Source organism: Vipera ursinii (assembly GCF_947247035.1).
Source record: "Vipera ursinii genome assembly, chromosome: 8".
NCBI classification, from domain to species: domain Eukaryota; kingdom Metazoa; phylum Chordata; class Lepidosauria; order Squamata; family Viperidae; genus Vipera; species Vipera ursinii.
The window spans coordinates 15,227,399-15,249,447 of record NC_139519.1 but is presented as its reverse complement, the minus strand read 5'-3'; the positions used below and the strand labels follow the sequence as shown (position 1 = coordinate 15,249,447).

The following is a 22,049-nucleotide window of genomic DNA, read 5'->3' as shown; positions in this document are numbered from 1 at the left end:
CTTTCAGAAGTGAATCGTGCTGCAAAGCACGTCTCTAGCATAATTGCTCAGAAAGACCCCTCACCCCCTTCCAGCGGCCCAGCTGGCAAATACACACACACACACACACACACACACACACACACACACGGAAGATCAGGGTGAGGTGGCCATAGGTGGATGGAGCAACCTTGCCACTTTGCTTGATACAGGTAGGTCTTTGGCTCATAACGTTGCATTTAGTGGCCGTTCAAACTTACAACAGCGCTGGAAAAAGTAATTTATGATCGTTTTTCACACTAACGACTCTTGCGGCATCCCCACGGCCACGCGATCAAAATTCAGACACCCGGTGACTCTTATTTACGATGGTCACAGTGTCCCCAGGGTCACGTGATCACCTTTCACGACCTTCTGGTGAGCAGTCAATGGGGAGGCCAGATTCACTTAAGAACCGTGCAGTGATTCACTTAACAACTCTGGCAAGAAAGGGTTGTAAAATGGGGCAAAGCTCACTTAACAAATGTCTCGCTTAACAACAGAAATTTTGGGCTCAGTTACGGTCCTAAGTCAAGGACTAACTGCATTTCTGACGTCTGGCCAAGCTAATCCTAAATCAGCCACAACAGACTCACCGCATTCAATGATTAAAGGATTTTCCACTCGAACGTAGAAAATCCGTGATCAATGGACAATGTCAGATGAAAAGCAGAAATTTGCAAGAGCAGCTGACGTCCTTCTAACAGCTCTGAAGTTGGTAGACCTGGATATCTACTGAGACAAAGGTGAGCTCGTGACTTACATGGCGGGGGCCCAACTTGGGAGTATGAAATTAATGTTCTTGAGAAGCGTCAAGCCCTGGAGGCTCACGATTTTTGAAAGGCCCATCCCTAAAGAAAACAAGAAGCCTCCATATGACCAGTACAAACAGAATCCCGTTTTCTTTTAACATTTATTGATCATGTTTAACTTATTCAGGTATCACAGTTTTCTACATTAAAATATTTCCATGCTATTTCCCCATCCCCGTGATTCCCAACCCTCCTCAGATTCAGAGAAAAATAGAATTGACACAACTTCGATGGAATGCATCAGAGTAAAGGGGGAGGGGGAAAAATAAAGGCTACTGCACCCAAGTTACAGAGCACACAGAACGAAACAGTACAAAGAAGATCTGCGTAGGACAAAGCGTGGGAGGATCGAAAGGGTGACATGTTGGAACCGACAAGTCTTTGCAGCCTGAACCATCGCCAACCTCTCCAAGCAACACCCAGCTGAGATCTGGGTTGTTGTCCTACAGTTAACGATCTGGATCACCGAAATTAGGAGTGGTGGGAGAGGCCCCCAAGAATAGGCTGGAAACCAGAATCAAGTTGAAAACGTACCTCATGCTTGCCTCTGGGCTTGGAAAGTCACACAAGCCCGTTCTACAAAAGCATTGGGTTGTCAACGCCATCCACTGCCTGGCGCCAAAGCAACGTTTAGAACGGTGCACAACAGCTAGGGAGCTTCACCTTTGGAAGATGGTTTATAAAAAAAAAAAAATCCAAGGTTGGGGTTGGGTTCAAACCTAAATACCTTCCCAAGGGTTTCTCAATAACAGAACTTAAATGGCCCATTGCCATGTTCAACGTGACTTCTTACTTTCTGGATCATGAGGAATTGAACAAAAGGACCCCTTGGTCTAACGTGGACATAATCTACGCATATTTGAAGCAAACGCTCCTCAGCTTTGTTCAGACAGAAAAGGGTGTGCTGCACTTGGAAAACTTGGGGCCTTTTTCAGAGTATTCTGAAGACCGATGCTCTACGTACCAAACAAGAAACTCGTTAGCTGCAAGCATCCTCAACCTCTCCAACATTGTCCTCTGCCTTGATTACTTTGCAAGGAAGCTTAGAAAAAAAAGGGGGGGCGGAGGAAACCCCCCGTTTTGCTGCTGTTTCATATTTACATCCACAACTGCATACATGTGCAGATGCAACTGGGCAATGGGACTGACCACCTGGAAAGGAGTCCCTATGCCAAGTTTTCACAAAAGAGGTAGGAATCCTGTACTTTTCCTGGCCAAGCAACAGGATGTGCAAATATTGCAAAATCACTGTTGGGCGATTTCCTAGCCTGTGTAGCTGAAGCGAATGGTGCTTTGTGGGCTTGTAATGCTACCAGGAACCACTGTAAACTGCGGGGTGGCTTTCTCTTGCCCATTTGTCAGCCGGAGGGCTTAAGAGTGGACCCAAACTCCCAAGCAGACAAGGATGGCCTGACCAAGGAATGCAACTTTTCTCAACTTTTTTTGGGTGGGTCTAGATTTTCCCTCCACTAGATGAGTTTTCTCATGCTCCAACAGTCCAAAAATGGCACGGCAGCCAGCTCTGTTTACTTTCTTCCTTCAAGACCACATAAAAGGGGGGGGGGAGAGAAAAAAAACACCCTGCTTGCATGAGAGCAAAGAAAATTCTAAAAATAAACCATTTCCTCCCAGCATATGTAAACCACTCAAGATACCAGTGTTTGAAAAGGAGCATATTTTAAACTCTTTATCAGCTTCGAGCATCAGGAACACTGGCACAAATATGTCACTTATTCTTGGTTTAATTACAGGGGCTGACAAGTAAACACCAACACAAGGGGAGGGAAAAAAAATCCAGTATTTTTTGGGGAGCAAAAGTGTGCAAGCTAATGTTTTGTGGTGGAGTCTCGGGGATAAAATTCTGCCAAGGTGCTCTGGGGAATTCTCTTCAGTATCTCCTTGGGGAAAATACGTAGCAGTTGCCATCCAATATCCAGCGTTTCGTAAACAGTGCGGTTTTCATAGGGCCCTGAAATGATAATGGACACCAGGGTCAAAACACTGAGATCCAGAGGAAACAGCAACAGTGTCCCTAGTAATCTTGAGAGTCTGTTTCTTCTAGTGCAGGGGTCTTCAAACTTGGCCCTTTTATGACTTGTGGACTTCAACTCCCAGAGGGCCAAGCTTGAAGATTCCTAATCTAGTGGTTAAGGCACCAGGCTAGAAACTAGGAGACGGTGAGTTCTAGTCCCACCTTAGGCATGAAAACTAGCTAATGGGCTGGTTTGGGGCCAATGATCAGGGGACTGAGAGTTCTAATCTCGCCTTAGGCATGAAAGCCAGCTGAGTGACTTTGGCCCAATTACCAGGAGACTGTGAGTTCTAGTTCCACCTTAGACCAGCTGGGTGATTTTGGCCCAATTACTAGGAGACTGAGTTCTAGTTCCACCTTAGACATAGAATCCAGCTGGGTGACTTTAGCCCAATCACCAGGAGACTGTGAGTTCTAGTTCCACCTTAGACATGGAAGCCAACTGGATGACTTTGGGCCAATCACTCTTTCTCAGCTCAATAGAACTCACAGGGTTGTTGTTGTGGTGGGGAAAATAGGAGGAGGAAGGAGTATCGCGTGTACTTGCTGCTTTGGGTTACCTGTAAAAATAATAAAGGCGGGATATAAATAAATCAATAAATCTGAAGGACAACACCTACCCTGAGCAATGAAGTTCCTCTCAAACTTCTGCAGAAATTCCAGGTACAGAAGATCGTCAGAAGTAAGTGCTTCTTCTCCTACTACGGCCTTCATGGCTTGGACATCCTTCCCAATGGCATAGCAGGCATACTAGACAAACAAAACAAAGCAAAAAAACCCCTAAATTTAAGAACTGCGAAGTTTATTAAGAAACATGTCTTCACGTTTCAAGCAATACGAGCTTCACAGGAATGTTGAGATCATTCCTGGCGTGAAAGGCAATTAGACATACTTGGGATTTATTGGGAGCCTACCTCTCGTGAAAAAATTGACAATTTTGGGTTTTTAAGATTATTTTTATTAAATATTTTTTCCACCCGTTAAAAAAATACGAATCTAATAAAGGAATAAGAGAAAAAGGAAAGAGAAGCTTTTTAACGCAAGAAGAGGGAGGAACTACAGACCTGTTTTAGTAATTCCACTTACCAGCTGGTTTGATACATCAGCATGATCTTTTCTGGTCATTCCTTCACCAATAGCAGATTTCATCAATCGAGACAAAGAGGGAAGTACATTGATGGGTGGGTAAATCTGGAAGAAAAACCAGGTCTTTAGTGACAGCTCTGAAAAACTGGAATTGTAAGAAATGGTAGTCTGAAGAAGGCTCTGTGAAAAGTGGAGCCAGGACTCATGGTGGAACGAAGAGATGGCAAACAGACCGGCTCTTCGACAATTCCTTCCTGGACAACCAAACCAGTGACGTCACGTATAACAGGCACAAAGTAATATTTTACAACGTAAAACTACGAACCTGTCGGTTGTGCAGCTGTCTGTCTACGTAGATTTGGCCTTCGGTAATATATCCCGTCAAATCAGGAATAGGATGTGTTATGTCTGCGAGAGAAGTTGCATTAAAGCTTTCCAGTTTCTGTGCAAACCAACTGCTGATCTGTTCCACAGAAAACCTGTTAAACCTCAAGATGGCTGGTAGGATTTATGCCTAACTGTACTGTACGAACCCAGCGATTTATGGTGGGACACTAAACCAGGGCTTTTCAACCTTTTCACCCATTGTACCACTTTTAGGATATGGCAACATCTGAGTACCACCAGTGGCCTAGCAAGGTGTCAAAAACTTGATGAACAAAAAAAGAAAAAAAAAAAGAAAAAAGTGATGAAGTACAGGTAATCCTCGAATTTGCTTAGTGACTGTTCAAAGTTACAATGGCACTGAAAAAAGTGCCCCCCCCAAGCCACAGCCAAGCAAGACACCTGCCTGCCCCGCCTGGTGGTGCTCTTCCTCCTGTCCAAGGTTTTCATTGTTGTGAGCATTTCTGTTGAGGATTGGCAGTGAGGGTGGGGGTGTGTTTGGTTTTTATTTCCCCCCCCCCCTCTGCTGGGTGGTTGCAGCAGGTTTTGGTCACTTCACATGACCCTGGGACACTGTGACCGTCATAAATATGAATCATTTGCCAAGCAAATGTAAACCACAAGACCCTGGAGATGCTGCAACATTCCAGCTGATCGGCGCTTCTTCTGGGCTCAGCAGACATGCCGGGATCAGTGCCGAGCTCCAGCTGGAGCCCGGCGCTGATCCTGGCGCTTCCGCTGAGCCCTGACAGCCCTGCAGCTCCAGCCGTCTCTCACTCAGCCTTGTGCGGTGCTGCCACCAGTTCAGCTCATTCCCCTCCCCCGCTACCACTTTTCTAGGATGGTCGCGTACCATCTGCCAGGTACCAATGTACCGCAGGTGGTACCCGTACCACTGGTTGAAAAGCCCTGCACTAAACTATACATCCACCCACGGTGACACACCTGCCTCAGCAGGAGGAACTGAAAAGGCGATCCAAGTACGAAGGCTTGAGACTGCTGGGGGAAGGAAAAGCCACCAGATGCTGGAGAAAAACCCTTTGCTTGCCTAGGGGGGCTGTGCGAGAAACTCCTGGAGTTACAAAACACAGCTGCCCAGATGCTAATGGCAGCAGTGTCTGAATAGTTGTGAAAGGTTTGCCCATTAGACTCAATGCATTTAATCTTAGCCTGCGCTGCAGGGCTGAAGTACCTAGCATCAGATGCAGTGGCTGAGACAAGTTCCAGGAGTAAAAAACGAGCCTGCAAGAACACTTACCATCATTGGGCATAGTCAGAATGGGAATCTGTGTAATGGACCCACTCCTGCCTTCTACTCGTCCAGCTCGTTCGTAGATTGTGGCCAGATCTGTGTACATGTAGCCAGGAAAACCCCGCCGGCCTGGGACTTCTTCTCTGGCGGCTGAGACCTTTGGGAAAATGAAGGCAAACAGGTTGGAATAACCAGCAGAAGCAAGGAAAATAAAAAAGGGGTCTTCAAACTTCTGCCCACAAGACTACCCTTTTCTGATTTAGCCTTTGTCTCTCAAAACCACCAGTTTTCACCCCTCGGATCTTTCCATGAAATTGGAAGATTGTGGCTACCTCCTTAACATAAAGAAACAGTGTCTTGAACCCACAGTGTCTAGCTCAGGGGTAGGCAACCTCGGCTCTTTTATGACTCATGGACTTCAACTTCAGCATAGCTGACTCAGGAATTCTGGGAGTTAAAGTCCATGAGTCATAAAAGAGCCGAGGTTGCCTACCCCTGGTCTAGCTGATGGGCATGCAAAGGGTTTTCATATCATCTGAGGACCCGAACACCACATATTCATGCCCTTTTGAATTCATTCGTGCTATCTATGAGACAACAATGCCAGACTATTCTGCAGTCATTCTTCTTCTCAAAAAACACACAACCTTCAGATTCTTAATTTAGAATAGAATAGAATATCAGAGTTGGAAGGGACCTTGGAGGTCTTCTAGTCCAACCCCTTGCTCAGGCAGGAAACCCTCTACCATTTCAGGCAAATGGCTGTCCAGTCTCTTCTTAAAATACTTCCAGTGTTGGAGCATTCACCACTTCTGGAGGCAGGTTCTTCCACTGGTTAATTGTTCCAATTTTGTGCCTTACAAGTTAGAAAATTCAAGCTGGAGGAAATATTTGGCTGGGCAGTTCAGCAGTTGTCTGATCAACGGACTAAATATGTACCTCTCTCAGAGCTTCTGCGTAGGAGCTCATATCTGTCAGAATGACCAGCACGTGCTTCTCACACTGATAAGCCAAGAACTCTGCTGTGGTCAGCGCAAGACGAGGAGTGATTATCCGTTCAATGCTGGAAAAAATAATGAGCTCCATTAAACCAATTATGCCAAAGTGAAGGATTGCTTCTAAAAAAAAAAGTGGCAGTTTAGAAGACAAACCTTGAAACGAGATTCGAGATCCTCTGGAGTAATTAAGCCTTAACCCTGGGAGACCGAGAATGCATGTTCCGCCATGGTCTCCTTAAAGAAGAATGTCTATGGAGATATTCTCAGTCATCCAAGTCATGGTTGAGCCAAAGGTGTTTTTTCAAAAGGCAACTGGACTTCATTTTTCCTTGAAGATGTTTCGCTTCTCAAAACTTCTCTGGGGCTTCTCTGAAGAATGGAGCTTCTTGGATGAGAAGTGACACCTTCTTCACGTAAAACCAAATCCAGTTGCCTTTTGAAAAACCACCTTTGGAACTGTCTGAACCAAATGAGAAGACAATGTTCATCCGGTGCCCCAAGAGCTTCATCCCTTCTTCAGTCACCAATAGAAGCTAAGATGTTCCATGAAAGGGACATCAATGAACATCAAAGGCCCCAATTCCAGGTAATACAATTAATATTCAAGATGAAAGCCAAGAATGAAGATTCCAGCCCACTTACGTCGGATCATTAGCCAAATTCAAGAACAGGCACACGTTGTCCATGGACCCGTTTTCTTCAAAGTCGGATTTGAAAAATCGGGCTGTTTCCATGTTCACCTAGAGGAAGGCAAGGAGATAAAGTCAACCAATTCAAACACAATTACTTCTCTTAAGTTTTGACCTTTCCACCCTGATTATTTTTTTAGCCAAAACAAAACAAAATGCTGCCCAAAATTGCCAGACGTCTCAGAGTAACGGGGACAATTTGCTCTCCCAAGGAGGTGCCAATTGTTCTTGGCAACGAAGGAGAAAATTGTTTTGCATGCATTTAATTACTTACTCCCATCGCAGCAAATACAATGGCAAAGTTCTCAGCGCTGTAGTCCACCACATCTTTGGATTTCTTCACCAAGCCTGCCTGGCGACAGATCTGAGCTGCTATCTGGTGTAAAAAAAATGGAAGCACACGACTTCAGTGTAATAAAGCAGGGGTCCTCAACCTTGACTTTAAGACTTGTGGACTTCAACTCTCAGAATTCCTCAGCCAGCTTTGACCATTAGTTTATTAGATTCTTGGGTATGGGCACGAGCACTAATTCGGCTTAACTACAACTTAAAATGTGGTCCTGATTCTTTGTGCCCGATACGTAATGATGGTTGTAAGTCATGCCGGTTAAGGAGGTCATCATATGGCCAACCTGTTTTTGTAACAACTTTTTGTCATTAAGTGAACACCATGGTCGTTAAGGAAGCCCACTGCCTGTAATGGGTACCTTTTGCCAGAAAGCAAAAGTAAAAAATGGGTTTCTGGCAAAAAAACCCATAATTAATTGTTGTCACGTGACTGCAGGACCCCTCAAACAGCCATAAATATGATCACATGACCGCTGGGGACTCTGGCCATCATAACTTTCAATAGTTATTAAGCAGCGGGTTCTAAGTCAAGGACCATTTATATTTGGTTTGATTACACTTAATAGAGAATGAAGAGTAATAATTCAGGTATGTAGGCATATAAGTAATCTATCTATCCAATCTATGAGTAATTAAAAAAAAGGATTATAAAGCAACCTACTCCATCAAAAGATTATTAGACTGAGAGATGCTTGAACAGAGAAAGACACATCTCTGGAGACCACAGTCTTCATCGCATCTCCTTCGAGAATTTCTGCAAAGGGAGATGAGGTGGCTGTAGAAGGATGCTTCCATTTGTGGACCACCTTCTGTGAAGAGGGATAGTATTTACTTGAATTGCCTCTCCACATCTCCAAGAAGGCATCCTTGGATTTCCTGCTTAGCTTTTCAGTGTGCTTTTCCTGCTTAGCTTTTCAGTGTGATTTTAGCTTAATGCTTTGATTTTAGCTTAATGTCTAGATTTATTAAAACCGTTTCATTTTTAAGCTTGTTTTTATTCTTCAGCTCCATGAAGGATTTGCTAAAGAGTGGCCTCCAGTTTTTTTTTTTCTTCCTTCTTTCGGATCTGTCCAGGAATTCGACCACATGGTCCTCTCCGAGTGCAGGGAGCGAGCAAGCGGACTGCTCCATAAAGTGCTATTCAAACCCCTACCTCGTTATGGGGCAACCCAGCAGCAGAGAAAATGGGGATCTTCTGGCCTCTGGCAATACTGTTCATCCCATCGATAGCAGAAATGCCAGTCTGGATCATTTCTTCTGGGTAGATTCGGCACTGAGGATTGATAGGCTGGCCTATTTCATTTTAAGGGAAAAAAACAATCCGTTTTTGTCTGCATTTTCCAAGACCAGAATGTCCCACAAAGAATATTAAAATCCAACATACCCATGTTACAGTTCAAGCAATTTGTCTAAGGAAGTGTATATTTCTTAAGCAATTATACCCAGCAAGGTCTTTTGTGAGTTACTAAAATCAGCTCCTTCTTAACTAACAGCCTCTAAAGAGGGTGGTACTTTCAAAGCTTGAGGCCACACTTCATTTTTATTAATTAAATGACTAAACAGTGATGATCCAATTCTGGTTTCTTGAAGACCTCACCCAAGAAATGTCCAGTTCTCATTATCCCTTAAAGCAGGTTAAAAGTTTCAAGGCCTTGAAAATGGATCTTGCTATCATTGGGTTAGGGCAGGGGTAGGCAACCTCGGCTCTTTTATGACTCATGGACTTCAACTCCCAGAATTCCTGAGTCAGCTTGGCCAGCTATGCTGACTCAGGAATTCTGGGAGTTGAAGTCCATGAGTCATAAAAGAGCCGAGGTTGCCTACCCCTGGGTTAGGGTATCCTTTGAAAAGACAGGGCAAGAAGTCTATTGATTTTCTAGCTTGTGTAGGGATGTGCACGTGAGCCAAGATATGATTTTAATTTGCGATACGATTTGGATTCCACATGCCAATTTTTTTGAACTGATTTGAACATTTGGATGGAGGAAAAGTTCAAGGGTGCATGCACAGATAGCCACTGAATCTTCAAATCAGTCTTCAAATTGATCACTTCATTCACCGAATCTTCAAATCCATTGCCAGCTCCCAAGTGATGGGATGGGATTGCATCAATTTGATTAGAAAATATGATTACTTTTGATCATATTTCACTTGACTTCATATACGCAACTGAACGTTCATACAGCTCTGCTTCCCTGAGCTGGTTCTTTATTATGCTAGCCTAACTACTTTCCTACACAGAGCTGCAAACCCATTTCCTGCGAGCCATTTATATTAAGGTCATAGTAAACATTTTAAACATACCCATAATATCAAGGTATTCTTCAGCCAAGACTACAGGACCTCGGTCGATAGGTTTTCCTGAGCCATTAAACACACGTCCTACAAAGGTCAGAACAAAAGGGAAGGAGAGGGAGAGATGCATTATTACCACAAATCCTGCAATACAAAATAGATACCAGGATAAATCACGTATAAAGTTTTCCATCCAATAAACAAAATTCTGGTACTACCAAGCATATCTTCGGACACCGGGGTTCGAAGGATATCCCCGGTGAATTCACAAGATGTTCTCTTAGCATCGATTCCCGAAGTTCCTTCAAACACCTAGAAAAGGGCAAATATTTTAGTTCATGTTTTTATTTCAACAATAGCACTGTCCATTATCATCAAACGGCTTCCTAGCCAACATTGAAACAGAATCAAGGCAGTGACACTCGTTCTTTATTCGAGGCTCCGGCTACAACAGCTCAAAAATAGCTTTATTGTCCCAAGACTGTTTCGATGGGAAACTAATTCCTAGCCCAACTGGAAAGAAAGTTATGTTAAGCTTTCCTGGAAGCGAGAGCAGAAACTGAATGTACTTCTTTCATAGGAAGCCTGGAGGCACACATGGTTTCTGAAATATTAACAAGCCCATTGTAAAATCTTACGTAATAAAGACGTTGAACCCTAGAATAGCAGGTAAGAATACAGGCAGTCCTTGACTTGCGACAGTTCATTTACTGACTGTTCAAAGTTACCACGGCACTGAAAAAAGTGACTTAGCTCAGTTTTTCACACTTACGATTGTTGCAGCATCCCCAGGGGTCACATGATCAAAATTCAGATGCTTGGCAACTGGTTCCCATTTATGACGGTCACAGTCTCCTGGGGTCACGTGATTCCCCCTTTTGTGACCTTCTGACAAGCAAAGTCAATGGGGGAAGCCAGATTCACTTAACAACTGTGTTACTAACTTAACAATTGCAGGGATTCACTTAACTGCAGTAAGAAAAGTCGTAAACTGGAGCAAACTCACTCAACAGATGTTTCACTCAACAACATAAGTTTTGGGCTCAATTGTGACCATAACTCGAGGACTACCTGTAAAAGTATGCAGCTATTACTTCAGATGGCTTATTTTTGGTTGCAAAAATTTGAAAAAAAAATGACCGGGAAGCAATTTACCTGAACTACAGCTTTGGATCCACTGACTTCGAGGATTTGTCCACTTCTCTTTGTTCCATCAGGCAGTGTCAAATGCACGATCTCTGCATACCTGGGAAACTAAATGACAATAATGACAGTCAACCAGGCCAAGATATTTTTGTTAAAGAGCAGGAGAGGCACAAAATTAATGCACAGAACATCAAGGGTGATCAAGCACATTTCTTCAACTTTAAAGGTTAAATTACAACCTGAAAAAAAACCTTAGGGCAACACTGAATTGTTGGACATAATTATAGACCAGTGATTTTTTCCCCCCCTCCCTAATACCATTTTTTTACAAGCCCTCAGTCTGAAGTTGTGATAGCCATAGCAATGGCTTGACAGCCACCTATCAGTGAAAATTTACTGTGGCATTTTTTTTTTTGTTTGAATAAGGGATAAAATTATCTAGCTTTCTCACCCCAGAAAAAAAGCTGGCATCTATTCAGTAGCTTCCCCATACTGATGTTCTTAAATGTGATGGACTTAAAGCAACAACAACAACAAAAAGATATGGCCTGGGGTGCTGTTGCTAGTCCAACCTCAGATGGAAGAAATAGAAAGGCTGGTCTAACTTTTTCATATTTGAAATTCCACAGTGAAATTGGAAACCCCAGCCAGAGGTTACAAATTGATAATGCTTTTGTATTTGATGAGAATGTTCAAAGGCTTCTGTAAACAAAACCATCAGTTACTTGTCTACAAATGTCATTTGACTGCAAAGGATGGGATGAGATTTGCATAGCTGCCTTGAACGTGTTCAGACATGCTTTCCATATCCAAAAGGGTGCTATGTCTAAAGAGTCCGTACAGGAGTTTGAATGTAATTTTCATTACGATATCAACCAAGCTAGTACTGAAACAGATAATTGCAAAATACATTTACAAATACATTAATGCTTAACTATATTAACACAGGAAACTGCAGCTCAAAGCAAGTGTTAAATCTCCAATTTACCTTCACTTGATCCAAGATTACGAGCGGCCCATTAACTCCAGATACTGTTTTATATGCTGAAAAGCCAAAATGAAGACATTTAAACAATCTAATGCACTCATAGTGAAAACTTACACAAATTTACTAAATAGTAGTGCAGGATATGTACCCACATCAAACACATTCTTACGCTATGCTTGATAGGTCATCTCTGGAGAAGAGATTTCAGCTAGCTGAGTCATATGCTACATATGGAGTGCCAATTATTGTGAGATAGCTAAAGTCCCCTAAAGAGATTTTTTGCCTCCAGCCTCTAAAAATGTAAAATCAAGTAAACAGACTGTCAACCTGCGATGCAACTCTAAAGCTGACAACTAGTTCAAAGGGTCAAGACTTGTCTGTCAAGACTGGAGATACCTAAATTACATTTTCAGGCACTAGTCTTGATTATAAGGAATTACAGTATATATATAGCAGCTTTCATTTAAACTACAGAAAAACGGGGGGGGGGGGGGGGAACACCCAAACACCATGATCCAAAACACAGGAACCACCATTCTCAGATTTTAAGGACACCACTTTCATGAAGAAGGCTACAGCTGCAGTACCATATTAATACTAGCCCAGATAACATGATTTTCATAAAATCATGTATCCCATTATGGCAGTTCAATAAAAGCCTTCTTTGTTTCACATTTTGCTACAATGATGGGGGGAAAAATCACTCCAAGTTTAAAAGCTGCAGATCCTTAATCTTTAGAACCAAAATGTTGGCATAAGGAAGTAAGTCACAAGCTGCAATCTTCTCAGAGCACACTAAGGCTCTGTGCCAGAATTTATTTCAATGAATAGCAGGGAAACATCATACCCATTTGCCTTGGCGCCAGTTACCTGCACCTGTTTGGCAATGGGAAAGCAATCAGAGGCAGACACTTGACATCCCAGAGTGTCTTACTCTGGGTTAAGGAGATCTGAAATATACTCAATTGGGCCCACACATGTCTGGAGCATGGGTTACTGTTCCATTTTGCTTATTCATGATCTGAACAATGGCAAGGATCAACTGGCCTGAACCAATGCATTCATTTTATACTTCCTAAGAAAATGTGAATAGACCACTAGCTCTTCCTACAAAGAAAGAGCAGAGAAAAGGAGAATAATCCCACGTAAACAGAAATTTGGTTTCGCACATTGATTTAAACCCGTAATTCTCAAAGTGTGGTCTGGGAAGCCTAAGGAGTTCCAAAGATCCTTTTAGGAGTCTGTGAAGTCAAGTAAATAAATGAGTTCGAGCAGCTTCTTAGCAAGGAAAACACAATGAAATTAATAAAAAAAAATATTAAGGAAGCCATGATTTAACATCAGATGTGAATCCGATCCCTGTACCCCTCCCCTGGCTCAATCCTTCTGCCAAAAATGTTTTCCACACTTATATCCCTCCTGTAATAAGAGAGTTATTTTACTGGGCATTTAGTTCTTTACGCTTTGCAGTAAGCAATCCATTTGTACCCTATAAAGCAGGGGTAGGCAACCTTGGCTCTTTTATGACTCGTGGACTTCAACTCCCAGAATTCCTGAGCCAAAGTGATATACCGGCTTCCCTTGAATGGATTCAAGGATTTTTTTTTTTTAAAAATGGAGGCATGCCCATAAAATCCTGGAATCTCAGGAGTTCATAATTCCAGAGCATCTCTCTCATTTGCCTTTTAAAGAAAAACACTTGGAAACTAAAAATCAAGCACCAAGTTTCATTGACAACCCTTAGCTTCCCTTCTTGTTGACTAGACAAGGGAACTGGGTTTTAAGAATGCTTTCCACTTTACCTTGTCTATGAGAAGCTTCTGAAGGTGAGAATGTGCATGGCCTAATTACTTGCAGGTTAGGTTACCACAACGTATATAAGCATGAAGTAGTCCTCTTATATTTGTCTGCTCGGAAATATTATGACCTGGTTCTTGTATCACAGTAAACCAAGATTTATCAAACAAGTCTATGTAACATGCTATACCTTAAATCAGGGTTTCAAAATGAAAACGGATGATTTCACTGCAAGCCCAAGCCATGGTTTGCTTATAGTGCCTCAAGAACCTGGATCCATTCATCGTGCTAACTCTTAAGCATTACCTCCACCACCCATACACTTTCTTAATAACATATCCGCTCACTTTGTAAATAAACCTTGGGGAAGCAGTGTGTCCCATTTTCAAGGTGGCTATAAGGAATTCAACTAGCTCTGTGATATGCAAAGAAGTTCATATATTCTGGGCTCACAGATGCAGCCAAAAGGTATGCAGGAATTATTTTATAATAATCTGTTCAGAGATGAAGTTTGAGACGCTGTATGAGTAAAGGAAGAGGAAGCAAAAAAGAGCGTGCCCAAAGCTACAAGGGTCCTTCATCTTTATCCTTCCCAGCAAAAGCTTCAATTTAATCCCACATGACTGTAAAAAGAGAAGCGCTTCAAAGGGCTTATCAGACTCACAAGGCGAAAGAGTAATTATTAATCACTGTTCCCGAAAAATAAGGAAAGGCTGAACAAACCAGATTATTTCTAGAACAGAAGAACTGAGTAAGAAGCTGCATCCAATCCACAATTATCTGGAAATAAATCTCATTAGACAGGGGCGATAACTTATTTCCAAGTAAATATGCCAAAGGGATTGTCCTGTCAAGGTCACATCTAAGCACAAATCTTTGGGGAATCCAACAAGACTCACATCCGATGAAAGACTCGTAGACAAGAGATCAGCCGTTTCTCAGTGGTTTTCACAGATTTACTAGCTATGTTAGAAGTCTGCTTGAGTTGCTGCTCCTGTTGTCATTGCTATTTGCAAACTGGATGAAGGACCCCAGTTTGTCTCTGTGATAATTTAAACCAAGGTGGCTTCCAGACATTTTGGCCAAAAATTCTCACCAGGTAGTCCTCGACTTACAATAGCTTCAAATGGTAGTGATCATTCGAAGTTACAACAGCACTGAAAAAAGCGACTTATGACTTTTCACACTTATGACCGTTGCAATATTCCCAGGGTCACATGATCAAAATTCAGACGCTTAGCAACTGACTCATATTTATGACAAGTTGCAGTGTCCTGGGGTCACGTGATCCCTTTTTGTGACCTCCTGACAAGTGAAGTCAATGGGGAAAATGGATTCACTTAACAACCACGTTACTAACTTAACAGCTGCAGTGATTCCCTTAACAACCATGATGAGAAAGATTGCAAAAAGGGGCAAAACTCACTTAGCAAATGTCTCACGTGATCTTAAGTCAATGACTACTTGTATTCATGTCTGGTGTCAGGAAAGGTAAACCCAGATTCTTATTTATCCAAAATGTCTCAGAAGGTCAAGTGCAGCATAGCACCATTTTGATAGGCTTCACACAATATGGTGTATTTGATGGTTGACTTAATATAATGTGTGAACCCAGTCATAATTTTAATGGTACAGTTTGCATCCAGCATTAAAACATTTTACATACGTAAGTAAAATTTATCCTCGTTTATTTGTGCTAGGGATTACCATGAGGATGTCTCAAACTGAACTGGAAGAACAGCTATATGAGACTATTTATAGTAAACAGGACAGTATGTTACCTGCGTTGTGTCAACACAGTAATGCTTATGTGGCTGGTGGAGATGTTACAAAGCTTTTGGTGTATAGTAAAGACATTTTTACAATGTCATCAATTATGTTGGTAATGCTTGAGTTTTAAATCAAAACAGTATTAAAGTGTACATCTTTTAAAACAATTGATCCAGGGGTTGTTTTTTTAACCCTAACCTTAAATATTTTAACATTCTACCTGTTCTTCTGTGGCTCAAAGGATGTGTGTGGTAGAACAGATATCTACAAAGTATGTGTGTTTCATCACAACTGGAGACCAATCAACAAGATTTTTTTCCTCCTTTGTCTACCACATTTGGGCGTTGAGCTATGTCCTTAACAGCTATTGCACAAGTGCAAAATATTTCTGCTAAAATCTTACCAAAGTGCAAATCCCAGTTCCTCAGACGTCCCTCAAAAGATAACATCTACAGTAGGATGCTGTTCAAAAGCAGGCTTGTTTTGATTTATTAACTTTGTAACAGTAAAATTACTGCTATTTTTCAGATAATATTTATAACATAAACACGGTCTTACATATATTATCCTAGATAACATCTTCCCTTGAAACTGCAGAAAAAAAATGTTCAAAGAATTGTGTCCGTGAACACCCAATTTCCCCCCTAACTTCCCCAGACAAGTTCCAAGTTTAGTTAAAATGTGGCTTTCCAGTCGAGTTTGGTACAGTATAAATCTTATGGTTAACTCCTCAACGTTTTCTTTTCTTTTCCCACATTTTGGGGGAGAAGAGCTTATTTCCTGTCACTCTCCAAATAATCTCATTTCTTTCCTGTGTGTTTGCCCATACAAAAATTCAAATATTTGGTCTTCTGTCTATAATAAGGACCCTGCACTTCTAAGAAAGCAGTAACCAGTCACAGAAGACCAAGCCAGAATCCATGTCAACTAATGCTTCTAAAGCTGGCCAACACTGCTGGCAAATATACTGATGTTCTTTCAGCCAAGGGAGTTACGGGCATGTCAGATGAGCCTCAAGTATCCTACTCCAGGCTTAAGTTTTTCAGTTATATCTTAGTCTGCAGTACTATCTGAGAAAAGAAGTGGATTACCTCCTGCTTGAATGAATTTCGTCCACACTCAACATCTCCATGTCTCTCCTCACTCTGTCCAGGGGTATCTCTTTTTCTCATTCTGCTGAAGATGAAAAACCATATCTAAAAGCGTAGCCCTTAACTAAAGATGTCTTGATGCTGGGTGGCACACAAGGATTGGCCAAAGGTTGCATTTTTTTTGGCTGACAGGTGCATTTTAAATCTCGAGGGCATGGCATTTTTCTGCCACAGGAAGGTCTTACATATTCTTACAAACAAATGCAACCGTGAGGGAGGATAGCCACAAATCATGTATTCCCTAGACAGCAAAGTCTTGAGGTTAGTTAATGCTGCCCACTCAAAGTCTCTTAAACCAGCGGTCCCCAATCTTTCCTGCTTTACGGACTGGTGGGCACGGGGTGGGAGAGGGGATGATTCCATGCAAGCGGGGGAGGGAGCGCGTGTGCACAGCTCCATTTGTGTGAGTGGCAGGCACAGGTGCCTGCCGCTCAAATAAATAGAGCTTTGTAAGTGCGCACACCCACAACTCGCGCAAGTGGAGCTGTCTGCGCCTGCGTACTCGCCTGCTGCTTATGCGGCCCAGTTCCAAATGGGCTATGGTCTGGTAGTGGGCTGCGGACTGGGGGTTGAGGACCCCTGTCTTAAACTGTTCTCCACTACCTTAGCATAACTCTTCCTTCCTTCCCACGTGGCAGTCTTGCAACTGAAGCACAGGGCTGAAAATCTAACAATACTTGGAATGCACTTTGGAAGCAAACAATAATTCTGGGGGCTAAAATGTGTGGCTTTGCAGCACAGCATCTATGTGTTTGCGATCTGCTTGAAGACCAGAAAGATTTATCTTTTTAGAAAAATTAAAATAGGTGTGGGAAGGAGTATTAGATACATTTGTTATTTATATAAAAAAATAAAGGTGGGATTAAACAAACAACCCAGGAGGGACATGTGGCCTGGTGGAGAACCCAAGATACAACCCTGAGCACAGGGGCATAAACTGTTACTGGTACAGATTCTGGCAGGGCTATGGGGGTGCTGAAAAGATAGGATGGGAGGATACACAGGCATCTATTCAGCTAAGGAAATATTTCTAATGCAAATATTCCTCAGCAACGTCTTCTCTGGAAGGGAGAAAACAGATACTACTAAGAAAAAGAGAAGCCTTGCCTTTCATCTACCTAGTTAGATTTCTTTATCCTTGCCTGGAAATTACCTATATAAAGGTATTTTCATAAAGCAAACGAGATGTGCTTCTAAAAAAACATTTCTCTGCTATTCGAATTTATCTGCTCATTCCACTCTTGTATCTGTACGGGATCCATGAAGTTATTTTTCACTGCTATAATACAGGATATCTCCATTCTGGGACTTCCACAATTGCAAAACTTTTATTTGCTGTCATGCTGCCTTTGATTTGCAGCAAGAAAATCAGCATCAGGAACATGTCTGTCCCGATCTGAATAGTAGTAGCCAAGCTTAATTTCCCAGTGAACAACTGAGACTATTTCACTTTACATCGGATTTAATCGCCTACATAAACGTGCACACCACCTTATTCAAGGAGGACCATAATAACTAAGTGACAAGTTGCCAAAGTTGATAAAATAACCAGCCAACTTAACAACCTGAAAGAGTGAGCCTTCTAGATTTCTTCTCCCTAAAGGCAACCAGGGCAATTTCAGACCAGGCTGAAATGAATAAAGACCCAGCTCTCTCACGCAACAACGCCAAAACTTTTCCCAAATTGACTCATTTTCTTTCTTTCCTCCATTTCACCCGGCAACAATAAAAGACCTAAAAGTGTGTCTCATCCCTAGAGCGCTTCACACACTGGGATGTGAGAGCGAAACCTCTGTGTGCCAGAGGCATCTTGCTTCCACCGACTGCTTTCACGCAAGCCTGCAGTGTGTCACATGATCCTGAGGCTTAGCCAGAATCTATTAGTCAGAAGCTTTCACAATCTCTTGCTCTCATTTCTCATTTTAATAGCAAACCAGGATGGTTCTGTTATAGAATATATATATATATAGAATATATTTTATAGAGATATAGAAGGAAAAACCAACAGGCAGGGAGAGTATCCTCTTCAAGTGGCAGCAATAGTGTAAGAGTGGCAAGGACCATCGGTCTCTGGAGGGGGGGGGGAATGAGAGCATTCTAGTGGTTTTTTTCATGCCCAAATCAGCACAGAGGAATAAGCTGACCGAGGAAAAAGAAGGCAGTCCATAGTAAAAAAAAATGGGGGAGAAAGACATGAAGGGGATAAGAAATAGTGATAAAATCATGTGATGAAAACCAAGGAAACTACAGAACCATTTACTGAAGGGTATCAACTGTTAAGAGAATGGGCATGGAGTGCCACAAGGAAGTGTCCGATTCTGTGGGGGGGTGGCATTGCAATATAGACCCTTTCGGGCCTCACCACTCCCCAAATCATTCTCTTGGGACTTACTTTATGGTGGAGACGGCAATCTCCCCTATCCTTGGACATTCAGTTCTAGAGTCAAAGGGAGGTTTACTGGGTTTCACTGGCCTTACTTAGAAGGAAAAGCTGCCAGCAAAAACTGGCCCTGCAGTGCTCTTTGTGTGTGCAAGGAGGGCCTAGCCTGGAGAGCCCGTTGGGTCTGATGCCAACCTAGGGTGCATTCAAGGAACAGACACTCAAAACAAGGTCACCGGGAGGCTCTTTCTGCAGGATGACGGGCAAGAAGCGGGGAAAAGGGGGCAGAAGCTGGGCTGGCTGTGCAGGCAAGGTCTGGTCCTGGACGCGGGGCTTGCGTCCTCCTCCCGAGCAAATGCAGAGGAGCAGAAGGACAGGAGTCTCCTTTTGGATGCCAGGGCCAGGAGATCTGCAAAAGGAAAAACCTTTCCAGCCCCTCACCCCCACCCCTCAAGAAGAGCTTCTGCATCGCCCTCTCTCTCTTTCCCCCCTCCCCTCCAGCATCATCACAACGCACGGACCAAGTCGCCCATCATCCCCAGCCGAGATGGACCTTGCCATCCAATAGGTCTAGAGCAGCGTTTCCCAACCTTAGGAACTTGAAGATGCGTGGACTTCAACTCCCAGAATTCCCCAGCCAGCATAGCTGGCTGGGGAATTCTGGGAGTTGAAGTCCACGCATCTTCAAGTTCCTAAGGTTGGGAAACGCTGGTCTAGAGGGCAGCAAGGTTGGTTCTGCTGCACCCAGGAGGTGGGACCGCTCCTCTTGCCCAATGGACAAAATTTCCCCCTCCGGGAGAGAAGAAGCCGAGCCCGGCCGGGGGGGGGGGCATCCCGGGCAGAGGTGACCCCAACCGCCCCCCCCCATTCCGGTCTTTTCCCAGCTCCACCGAGGGCTAAAAGGAGAGACTCCCTCGGCACTGACAGGCCGCGGTACTCACTCAGGCGGGGCTGGGAGATGTAATCGCGGGTGACGGCGGCCGCCTGCTCCCGCATGGCGCCTCCGCCGCTCAGCTCCGAGACGGCGCCGTTCACCATTCCCCGCATCACCCGCATGGCCGCCATCTTGCCCCGTCTGGACTGCCTGCCGCGTGACTGCGCAGGCGCTGATATAAGCGCTCTGCGTCACTCCCCCTCTCCACCCCCACCCCCCTCGCCGCCTTTCTCTCTTCACGCGGACGGGACAGACCCGGAAATCGGCGGGAAGGGAGGAGGGAGAGGGGCGGAGCCAGAGGAGAGGAGCTGGCCAGGGTGCTGAAGGGCGGGGCCGGGAAAGAGCGAGGGAGACGCGCACGGCGCGCCGCAGAGCGGGCAAGCTGCCCCTGAGCGTGTGCAGAGCGCAGAACAGAAGTTCCCACCCCTGGAAGTTATAATAGTAACCCCAAGAGCGAGGAGCGGCTCCAGACTGGGACCAGGATGTTTCCTGCCCACCCCTGCAACGACAAACACGCCTTAGTCGGGGATCAAGTGGCGTTAGTCAGCTGGGGCACTTGGTTTTCTGTCAATCCCTGGTACTGCAAGGTGGCTGAACTTGGCGCCTGTTATATAAATCCGTGTCGCACAACAATGAGCACCTGCGGAGGGGCTTCGCCAAGCACTACCTGCACAGCATAGAGAAGGCAAAGCTCCCGATCTGGAGTTTGCTATTTAAAACTGTGACACAGAGCAGGGAGATGTGCATAATAATGTTGTAAGCCGCCCAGAATTACGGTGAGGCAAGATGGGATGGTTAATACATTTTATAAATAAATAAAGGAACAAGGATCGTGTCCTCCCCCTTGAAAGGAAAGGCAAAACTCGGGTCGTAAGATAGGTTAAGATAGCCTTGCCTAACTCTCAGGGTAGCAGCAATCCTTTCAAAGTGGCTTGTAAGCAATACAAACAGTTGCAAATTAAAATACAAATAGGAGCAATGGCTCTTTAGGTAGGGGTAGGAATAGGGACATCACCCTGCCAACAAAAGTGCGTATAGTCAAGGCTGTGGCCTTCCCACTTGCAATGTATGGCAGTGAAAGTTGGACCGTAAGAAAGGCTGAGCGCCAAAGAATTGAGGCCTTTGAACTATGGTGCTGGAGAAGACTCCTGCGAGTCCCTCGGACTGCAAGGCGATCAAACCGGTCAGTCCTAGAGGAGATCAACCCTGACTGCTCTTTAGAAGGCCAGATCCTGAAGTTGAAACTCAAATACTTTGGCCACCTAATGAGAAGGAAGGACTCACTGGAGAAGAGCCTAATGCTGGGAAAGATTGAGGGCAAGAGAAGAATGGGATGACAGAGAATGAGGCAGCTGGATGGAGTCACTGAAGCAGTAGGTGTGAGCTGAAATGGACTGCAGAAGATGGTAGAGGACAGGAAGGCCTGGAGGAACGTTGTCCATGGGGTTGCGATGGGTCGGACACGACTTTGCAGCTAACAACAACAAAGGAATAGGGTGAGAGATAAGCAGGATACTGCAGTGACTGCAGTATCTTAGAGCAAGCAGTGACAATGACTTCTACTGTATCCAGAGACCTTGTTATCTGGGGCTGATGGGAGTTTATCGGGTTTGGGAAAACTGTTTCAAAGAGATAGCACAGAGCACATTTTTGTCCTGAGAGCTAGTAAACAAAAGTAAATAGCCTGACATCAAATCAAGAGACAGATGGAAAGTGGGTGAAGAGAAGGTCACTGAGTCTGTTGCATTTGCCCAGCAGGAGAAAGCAGCATAAAAAGTAGAATACAAATAAGGTTCATATTTGATACATAGCAATCACTGAAATTCTTTCATAATGTCTTGACAGCATATACTTTTCTTAGTCTTTTTGTCCTTGGAAATCTCAAAAGAGTTTTCCCTTTGCCAAGTGAGGAAAGACTGACATCTCCATTGCTAATAAATTCCTACTGTAGCTAGCATTAAAAGTAAAG

General features: G+C 43.7%; 1 protein-coding gene across 1 annotated transcript; it reads right to left on the bottom strand.

Moving 5' to 3' along the window:
• Positions 1–896: 896 nt before the first annotated feature.
• On the bottom strand, positions 897–20,226 carry ATP6V1B2 (ATPase H+ transporting V1 subunit B2). The gene is made up of 14 exons (XM_083368795.1): positions 20,088–20,226; positions 12,049–12,104; positions 11,070–11,168; positions 10,133–10,226; positions 9,924–10,001; positions 8,773–8,912; positions 7,546–7,647; positions 7,225–7,322; positions 6,524–6,647; positions 5,591–5,741; positions 4,274–4,356; positions 3,949–4,053; positions 3,483–3,612; positions 897–2,799 (listed from the first exon to the last, which is right to left on the bottom strand). Exons 1-14 carry the CDS (start codon positions 20,209–20,211, stop codon positions 2,657–2,659), a joined length of 1,527 nt encoding a protein of 508 aa, XP_083224921.1. The 5' UTR covers positions 20,212–20,226; the 3' UTR covers positions 897–2,656.
• Between the last annotated feature and the right edge of the window lie 1,823 nt (positions 20,227–22,049).